General features: G+C 35.4%; 1 protein-coding gene and 1 non-coding gene across 2 annotated transcripts; both read left to right on the top strand.

Moving 5' to 3' along the window:
- The first annotated feature begins 499 nt into the window (after positions 1 to 499).
- LOC104236558 (peroxidase RIP1-like) lies at positions 500 to 2480 on the top strand. The gene is made up of 3 exons (XM_009790499.2): positions 500 to 782; positions 910 to 1104; positions 1706 to 2480. Exons 1-3 carry the CDS (start codon positions 573 to 575, stop codon positions 2255 to 2257), a joined length of 957 nt encoding a protein of 318 aa, XP_009788801.1. The 5' UTR covers positions 500 to 572; the 3' UTR covers positions 2258 to 2480.
- A 256-nt stretch (positions 2481 to 2736) lies between these two features.
- On the top strand, positions 2737 to 2810 carry TRNAI-AAU (transfer RNA isoleucine (anticodon AAU)). The gene has a single exon. It is a non-coding gene; the product is annotated as a tRNA-Ile (tRNA).
- The last annotated feature ends 6511 nt before the right edge of the window (positions 2811 to 9321 follow it).

Genomic DNA, 9321 nt, shown 5'->3' with positions numbered 1-9321 from the left:
TTATAATTGATTCATTATTATTTCATCTTTTACAGTCTTAAGAGTATGAACAAATGATTAAAGCACGTAAAAATAAAAAGTCAGAGTGAAATTAGAATCATTGTTCTTACAAATTTCGTGAATATATGTATATTTTGCTGAAGCTAGAAAAATAAAATTTCAAACGTTTAGTAATAATTTCCCCATAATCAGCACCTTCCATATTATCTACCAGGTCAAAATGATATGATGTTAATCTATACGTTACCTAAATACAGCTTTCGTCTTAGTTATCATGAATATTATATTTGAAAATTACCAAGTCTGAACTTTTCATTCATGCATTGATACCAAAGACCAGAACATAATTTTTTATTTTTTTAAAAAAAAATGTCTTCTTAGAACTAGTCAAAGTCTGGCTCATCTCTTGTGAGAGTTGCTAAACCTAGAACCATTGTCGTGTTATAATAGTCAACATTTTTCTAACCTATAAATATAGCCACATTTTACTACTCTCATCACAAAAAATCAATAACATCACAATATAGAAGTGTAGAACTTCATAGACTATAGTAGTAATTAATTTTTATAAAATGGTTTCACGTAGCTTCTTCTTTCTTCATGTGTTGATCTTGTTTTCTTTAGCAGTTATGGCGTTTTCGGATTTGTCCGATGATTTCTACGAGGATGTTTGTCCTAAAGCTTTACCAACAATTAAACGGGTTGTTGAGGATGCAATTCGGAAAGAGAGACGAATGGGTGCTTCTCTGCTACGTCTGCATTTTCATGATTGTTTCGTTAATGTAAGCTTATATTTTTCTCGCACTTAATGTTTTCCATTTCATCCAAATTTCTATTTTTGAAAGCATATGAGTATTTAACCCAAAATCTTGAAGTTAGGAATGAAGTCATTGCTTTTGGTTAATGCAGGGCTGTGATGCTTCGGTTCTTCTTGACCAAACAGCTACTATTGACAGTGAAAAGACTGCTCGTGCTAATAACAATTCTGCTAGAGGATTTGAGGTGATTGATAAAATCAAATCTGCGGTTGATAAAGTTTGTGGACGTCCGGTTGTATCTTGTGCGGACATCTTGGCAGTTGCAGCTCGTGACTCCGTAGTTGCTGTGCGTATTACTCCCTTCTATACTAAATATCCATAAATATATTATTGGAATCTACTTATTACTATATACTCCCTCCGGTCGTGATTATTTTACTTTTGGCACACCTATTACAAAAATACGAATTTCCAGAGAAAAAAATATGTCTTCACTAAATTAACATCAATTAATTGTTACCTTGACGTTTTGAAATATGTAAATAAGTGCAAATTTTAGAAAAATAAAATTAATTTCTTTTTGATTATGTAAATGGACACTTATTTTGGACCAAAATAAAAGGTAAAATGGTCATTTATTGTGGACCGGAGGGAGTATTAACTTAAGGTCTCTATAGGCAGTGGTGTAGCCACATAGAGTGAAGGGTGGTTACTTGAACACCCTTCATCGAAAAATTATACAGAGTATATAAAAAATATATAAAATTTACTTTTTATACATATATTAAACTTTGAAAACCTTCGGCGAAATTCTTGGATTCGTAACAGCCTGTAGGAACCAATAAACTTTAAATACTAGATCTGCTTACATCTATATAAATGTGTGTGCTGCAAATGTTATGAACCTTTAGTTATATAATTAAACTGAAACTTTTTTTCATGAACAGCTACATGGACCAACATGGGAAGTGAAATTGGGAAGAAGAGACTCCACAACAGCAAGTAGAACCACAGCCAACAATGATATTCCATCTCCATTTATGGACTTACCTGCCCTTATCAACAACTTCAAGAAACAAGGATTGGATAAGGAAGACCTCGTCGCACTCTCCGGTGGCCATACATTAGGGTTTGCTCAGTGTTTCACCTTCAGAAATCGCATATACAATGAGACTAACAACATTGACTCTACCTTTGCAAGGCAACGCCAAGCAAATTGTCCACGTAGAGGAGGTGATTCCAATCTTGCTTCTCTTGATCCTACACCAGCTCTTTTCGACTCGAAATATTTTAGTAACTTGGTGTCCAAGAAAGGGCTTTTGCATTCTGATCAAGCACTATTTAGTGGTGGAAAAACTGATGATCTTGTTAAAAAATATAGTAAGAACTTAAGGACTTTCTCTAAAGATTTTGCTAAGTCTATGATTAAGATGGGTAATATCAAGCCATTGACAGGGAGACAAGGTCAGATTAGGGTAAACTGCAGGAAGGTGAACTAAATAGTGCCAATTAATGATGCTGATTAAATCAAATGTTTCAATAATTTGGTTATTTTTTATTGTAATTGTGATTTTTGTTCATTTAGAATCTTTGTTGTTACCTAAAATAAGTCAATTGTGAATTGAGAGTTGTGTGGTAATGTTTTTGAAAGAAATTGGATTGTGTTGTTTTCAGCGAGAATCCTTATATTTTTTGGATGAATGAATTATTTTTTGCTTTTAAGTAGTCTGATTATCTTTCTGCTGTTGATAAATAGATTATCAAATTTTATTTACCAATTGCAAAATATGTACAAGCTATAGACAACTCATGAACTTGGACATTTTATTTACCAATTGCTAAATATTTGTTTAGTATTTGTTGATTTTAAGAAAAAGGAAGCTAGGAACTTGATAGTCAAATACACATATTGTTAAAGCATCTCAATTTTTTGAGTATTCTGCTATATATTCAAAAAATATAAATTTCATAAACAACTGGCCCATTAGCTCAGTTGGTTAGAGCGTCGTGCTAATAACGCGAAGGTCGCAGGTTCGAGACCTGCATGGGCCATATTTTTCTTCTTATTTCGTTTTCCCCTTTCATTTCTATGCCGAGGTTGCAGTAACTGGAAAAAGTAATAGAAACCAAACGGAAAAATGATATTGCAGTAACTGGAAAAAGGAATAGAAACCAAACGGAAAAATGATATAGCCGCTGTAAAAATAATTGCCGAAAAAATGTATAAAATTTGTATATATATATATTATGTATGTTATATACAAAAATTATATAAATTTTATATACTTTTTTGGCTGTGAGATGTAAATAATTTCTGGCGCTATCACCAAACCAAACACAATACGAGTTTATCACAACAAATAATAAATGCCTAAAAAGTGGTTTAAAAAATTAACTCAAGAAGTATGTAAACCAATCTAAATGCTGTATAAGAAATGTTTAAAATAGATAAAATATTATTTTCAAATTAATTTAGTGCATGCAGTTGGTGGTTTGGTGTAAGTAATCCTTTTTCTAAAATTTCATTATTTTTCAAAGGACCTCTCAAAATGCTGCCAATCAATCATATAGGCAGTTAGTAAGGTAGATCATTCTTAAAGTTCTTTTTTCAATTAAAGAGAGAACTTAACGTTGACTAAATAACACCTCTTCTTTAATAATAGAACTGGCTAGAGGAAATTTGGTTTAAGAATAAAAGATTAAAAAGATTATCATTTCAAAGGGTGATTTTGAGCCCTCAGTAGCTAAAATAAAAGCAAGTAGCTATGTCAAAGTCAGACAATATTATTTTAGCTCATGATTTGCTTCTATACCTAAATTAAACTAAAGCAAGTTATGTGCTTAAGTTTTGTCTTAGGTTTGCAATTATTGGACAAACTATGTACTCTTTGAAGCAACTTTTGCCATTGTATCTAATTCCCTCCCTTGACTTTAAACAAGATATATGAAAGAAATTTCTAAAATTAATTTCTTTAAGCCCATGCTGGCTCTTAACACACAAAATCTGGAAAAAGTAAAAACAAATAAAAAAGGAACAAAGACACTGGCGTAGATGTTAACTTAACTTAATGCATATCAGGATTTTGAATATGACAATTTTACCGAGAAACATTACAAAAACGTATCTGATACGGAAATATTGTGAAGCAGAAGCGTTAATTGAAATTATTTTCTCGTTGTTCGTCGCTCATCCCAGCTTTCTTTATTATTGTCTTTAGCGATAGAAAAGAGAATAGAATTACGGTAACCCTAATAGCTTGTTTGGATGATTGTTACTTATTGTATTGTATCGTATTGTTAATTTAAATACAATGTTTATTTTGATTGTCATTTAAATTTTATTGTATCGTATCGTTAAATTCATTGTTACGTAACGACGAAAAGTGTACTTTATTGAACGACCGATTTGATGTGGTTGCGTCATTATTTTATTTTTTCCTCTCATCTTGTCCTTTTTTATTATTAAACAATCTTATTTTATCCTTTACCTTACCGTTTTATATAATAATATTACATCATACCTTACTTTTTTTTATAATATTGCAAGTTTATTTTTCATATTAGTGGTGCATGACATCATGAAACGTCGGCAAATAATACAATCTATCCAAACATTATATACATCAAAACGATATAGTACAATATAATACAATACTATACGATACATTATGAAACGATACATAACAACCTTCCAAACAAGTTGTAATGGATGGGGAGAGGACCAATTTGTAGAGTAACCTAATTCGGTACATCCATCAAATAATTGATCCAACAGACATGATTTATCTTTCATTAAATATTAATTATGAGCCTTATATTTATTGGCTACATACATAATTAGGAAAACTCCAACAGTAGAAAGAGTTTAAATTTAGAATCTATCTTAAAAAAAAAATTTATTGTACTCATTTTTTCCCTTCACGTTTTGCCATAGGTGACAACTCAAATGTTACAGCTCCTAGTCCTTTACCAACTGGTGGAAAAATACTTGATGAATTCGCCGAGCCTCTATCCTCCAGAAAATCATCAACATGGCGTGGTCTATTAAATCTTGTCTCAATCCCTTCAATGTACTGTGAACAAAAAGTAAGAGCCTCTTCAGCTAGATATCCTTCAGCTATAGAACCTTCTGGTTGTGACATGTTTCGCACATAGGATTTGAAGTGTCCTAAATACCAAAACAAAAGATCAAAAATTAGTTGATGGATACAAATTAACATCTATTCTTAATATACAAGCTCCAATCAAGCAATAAGAGATATTGTTTACCTCTCGATATGATACATCCACTGACACTGTTGAGGTCCACCAAGTTTTGCTTCACCAGCTAGATGACAAGTTAAATGAACCATGATTGTAAAGAATGTAAGAGGGAATAACATTTCTAGGTGATTCATGGTGACAAAATACCGAGACTGGAGCCTGTCAAGGTCTAAGGGACTTAAGTTTTTGGCACAGAGTTGACGGAAGAACGAACTCAACTCTATTAATACTGCAGTCACCTTGTATGGTAAAATATTACGTATGGCAATTGGTAACAAGTGTTGCATGAGAATGTGAAAATCATGACTCTTCATTGACTTGAGCTTTTGTTATTTCAAGTCAACACATCTTGAAATGTTGCTAGCGTATCCATCAGGCATTTTGGCATTCTGTAAAGTCCGCAAAAATATGTCTTTCTTAAATCCACTTTTCTTTGAATTTAAAAGAGCGAACAAGGCTGGACGATAGCTTCCATTCTCATCTGCCCAAAGTTTTTTCCTTATACCCATATCTCTAAGATCATTCCGAGGTTTAAGATTGTCTTTTGACTTTTCAGTATCATTGAGAAAAGTATATAGCACATTCTTATACACATTCTTCTCTGCCATGATCCAATTCCCGAACCTGGTCGTGATGGTGCCTCTCATAAAGACAAGGCCAGCCATTCAACCCAATTCATCCTTTTAAGACAATGAATTAACACAATTATAGTATAAACATGGTTTAATAATATTCAATAGCGGAAAGTATAGATAAAATACGGAAATCTAACTCAACTCAGCCCTAACCGGGGTGTCACAAGTCATGAGCTACTACAGAGTTTACTAAAATTCTACAAAGTATGGAATTAGGAACAAAGTCTGAAGATATCATAAATAACAGAAGATAAGAGAGAAAACGGGTCTGCGAACGTCATGCAGCTACCTCGATAACTCCGATGAAACCGGAACAGCAGAAAACTCGCTCTATACCTCAGGAATGCCTATACCTGCACACATGATGCAGGGAGTAATGTGAGTACTCCGACCCAGTGAGTAAAAAATATAAATAATGACTGAAGGTAAGAAAACACGTTTAGGCACACAACATTCTATACAGAAGCAGTGCAATCATTTAAAATAACAATTCAGTGAAACATCATGTGAAATTTCTTTTAAACCAGTAAAACAGGTAATTTGGCAGTAAAATGACGAGTAGAAATCTGCCCCTCAGGCTCAATATCAAAACAACAAGTAGAAATCTGCCCCTCGGGCTCAGTATCAAAATAATAACTAGAAATCTGCCCCTCGAGCTCAGTATCAAAATAATAAGTAGAAATCTGCCCCTCGGGCTCAGTATCAAAATAAAAATTAGAAATCTGCCTCTCGGGCTCAGTATCAAAATAATAAGTAGGAATCTGCCCCTCGGGCTCAGTATTTCAGAACAGTATTATCCCCTCAGGCTCAGAACAGTATAAAGCAACAAGTCAATGAAATAAGAGCACATAATTATTATGGCAGATAATGCAGATAAAGAATAAATACATGAGTGCAATGCAATGCATATGACGGTACCCTTTGGTACCCACTGCGGCGTGCAACCCGAGCCATCCATATTTATTTATCGTTGACGGTGCTCACTGGGGGTGTGTACAGACTCCGGAGGGGCTCCTACAGCCCAAGCGCAATATCAAGCCATCTCGTGGCATCAAATCTAAGCCATCGTCCTCGTATCAATCTCAGTATAATCACCCAAGCTCTCGGCCTCAATATCAATGTAATCAACCAGGCTCTCGGCCTCAATATCAATATAATCAACCAGGCTCTCCGCCTCAACATCAATATAACACTGCTGCGGCGCGCAGCCCGATCCATGCTCAGTCCAGAAATCATCATAAGCCCCTTGGGCATTTGTAAAATAGTAGTTCTCAGCCCGAAATATCATTTAGAAATATCATTTAAGTTTTCAAATCTTAGAAAGATGGCTGAGTTTGCAAAACAGTATTTAAAACCTTGGACTGAGGTCAAATGATATGCAAAATATGCGAAAGCAGTGATATCAATCCCTGAAGGATTCAAATAATTGGCAAGAAGCCTACAATTGGAAACATGACTGAGGATATAAATTCTTTAACAAAATAAGTGAGGAAAACCAGTCAAAAATCCCCTAAGGGTTCTACAGGTCGGCACAAGGCCCCAAGCATGGCAACAAGCCCAATTCACAATAATAAAGTATACGTCTCAACCAAAAATGTAGTAAAATATCTCTCGGGACGGACCAAGTCACAATCCCCAACGGTGCTCTACCCCACGCCCGTTATCTGGCGTGCAAGTCACTTCAATATAGCGTTACGATGGGAAATTTTGGGGTTTCAAACCCTCAGAACAACATTTACATCTATTACTCACCTCTAGCAGGCCAAATACTACTCCGCGATGCCCTTTCCTTTCGTATCGACCTCCTCGCGGGTCGAATTTGGCCAAAACCACAACGAATACATCACAATAGGCTAAGGGAATATAACCCAATCGAAAAGACTCAAAAAATATCAAAAATCATGAAATTTGCAAAACCCGAGCCCCGGGCCCACGTCTTGAAATCCAGAAATTTTTACATCAAAATGTTCCTTATCTCGCCACGAGTCTATACATACCAAATTCACAAGAATCGGAGTCCATTTGACCCCTCAAATCCCAAATTTAGAATTTCAATCTCAAGCCCTAATTTCTTATAATTTGGCTATGTTTTCATGGATTTCTAGGATGATTCTTCAATAAAATCATGTATTTAACTCATAAAACTTACCTCCAATCGATCTTAGTTGAAACTCCCTTCAATCCCCGTCCAAAAGCTCTCAAAATGACTAAAAATGGTGGAGAAATGGGGTGTTTTTCGCGAATGAAATGTAAACATTCTGCCCAAAATTTTTCGGAATACTGTTCACCCCGTGTACTGTTCACGGGTACTGTTACGATACTGTTCACGGATACTGTTACAGGGTACTGTTCACGACACTATTCACGGATACTGTTCACGAACTGTTACTGATACTGTTCACGGCACTATTCACGGATACTGTTATGGGGCACTGTTCATAACTACTGTTCACAGTGCTATAAAAAAATGCAGCAGCTTTATTTTTTCGTGCCTAAATCGATCCGTTAACCTTCCGAAATACACCCGAGGCCCCCGAGACCTCAACTAAAAGCACCAACATGTCTTAAAACATTATCCAAACTTGCTCCAATCGTCAAAACACCTCAACTAACGCCAAAATCATCAAAATCTCACCTATCAACCGGAATTTGCCAAAATACTAACTTCACCAATTCAAGCCTAATTCAACACCGGACCTCCAAAATTACTTCTGGGAACTAACCGAACCGTCGAAATTCATATCCGAGCCCTCTAACTCATAAGTCAACGTCCGGTTGACTTTTCCAACTTAAACCTTCTTAAAAGAGACTAAATGTCTCATTTCTTATCAAAAACGCTCCAAATAAATTCTAATGCACCCAATACCGATAATGAAACATGAGGAAGCATAAAATGGGATGAACGAGACAGTAACGCATGAGACGACGGGTCGGGTCGTCACATTCTCCCAACTTAAACAAACGCTCGTCCTCGAGCATACCCAGAGTTGTCCTAGAAGCCAACCAAAGTCTGAATGACCTTATCAAGCATAAACCCGGGGATGATCCCACGTCACCCTATCTCACATGGGTCCGATAACACGTTGTAACTAAGATCACACAATCTAGTCTAGCCCATAAATCATAGGCCACATTTCACCTTTTCGGAATCATACACAAGATCAGAACCTCACACCTACATTCAGAATAAGTTTGAACCAGCTGTAATAGACCATGCCTGCAACCTTAGGTGCAATTGTATGATATACCAATAACTCAAACAAATGCAGCAATAACTTCCATTCACAGCAGCTGCCCACAACAACCAAATACCGATAGAAATCTCTTATTAGCCAATGTCTCATTCCAACACTCTCATATACTGCCAATGATAATTGAAACATGCAATAAATCATAACCATTGCTCAGATCAACCATTCATGAGGCCATTTCTCCTCTAGCAATTATAGTAACAATTTTTTTTTAAAACCGAACCTCGATATTTACCCATCAAACATGTTGAAATCAAATCCGTTCGTATTCATCAATGACCCCAATGATCACCTCGAATCCAACACACCACTCTGGTGATATGACATCTCAATACAGGCCTAAGCCACAACTTTTATAATACGCGCACCAATAAGAAACGACCTGAACATACTCAAGTCATGAAAAATGACTCA

Source organism: Nicotiana sylvestris, chromosome 12 (genome assembly GCF_000393655.2).
Source record: "Nicotiana sylvestris chromosome 12, ASM39365v2, whole genome shotgun sequence".
In the NCBI taxonomy this organism is placed as follows: domain Eukaryota; kingdom Viridiplantae; phylum Streptophyta; class Magnoliopsida; order Solanales; family Solanaceae; genus Nicotiana; species Nicotiana sylvestris.
The sequence above is the reverse complement of the archived record's forward strand: the minus strand, read 5'-3'. Positions and strand labels throughout refer to the sequence as shown.

What these genes read in the sequence shown, in the direction of transcription:
- LOC104236558 (XM_009790499.2), top strand. Translation starts at nt 573, where the DNA reads ATGGTTTCACGTAGCTTCTTCTTTCTTCATGTGTTGATCTTGTTTTCT. An exon ending in TTCATGATTGTTTCGTTAAT is followed by an intron (nt 783 to 909) that starts GTAAGCTTATAT and finishes TGGTTAATGCAG; the next exon opens with GGCTGTGATGCTTCGGTTCT. An exon ending in CTCGTGACTCCGTAGTTGCT is followed by an intron (nt 1,105 to 1,705) that starts GTGCGTATTACT and finishes TTTCATGAACAG; the next exon opens with CTACATGGACCAACATGGGA.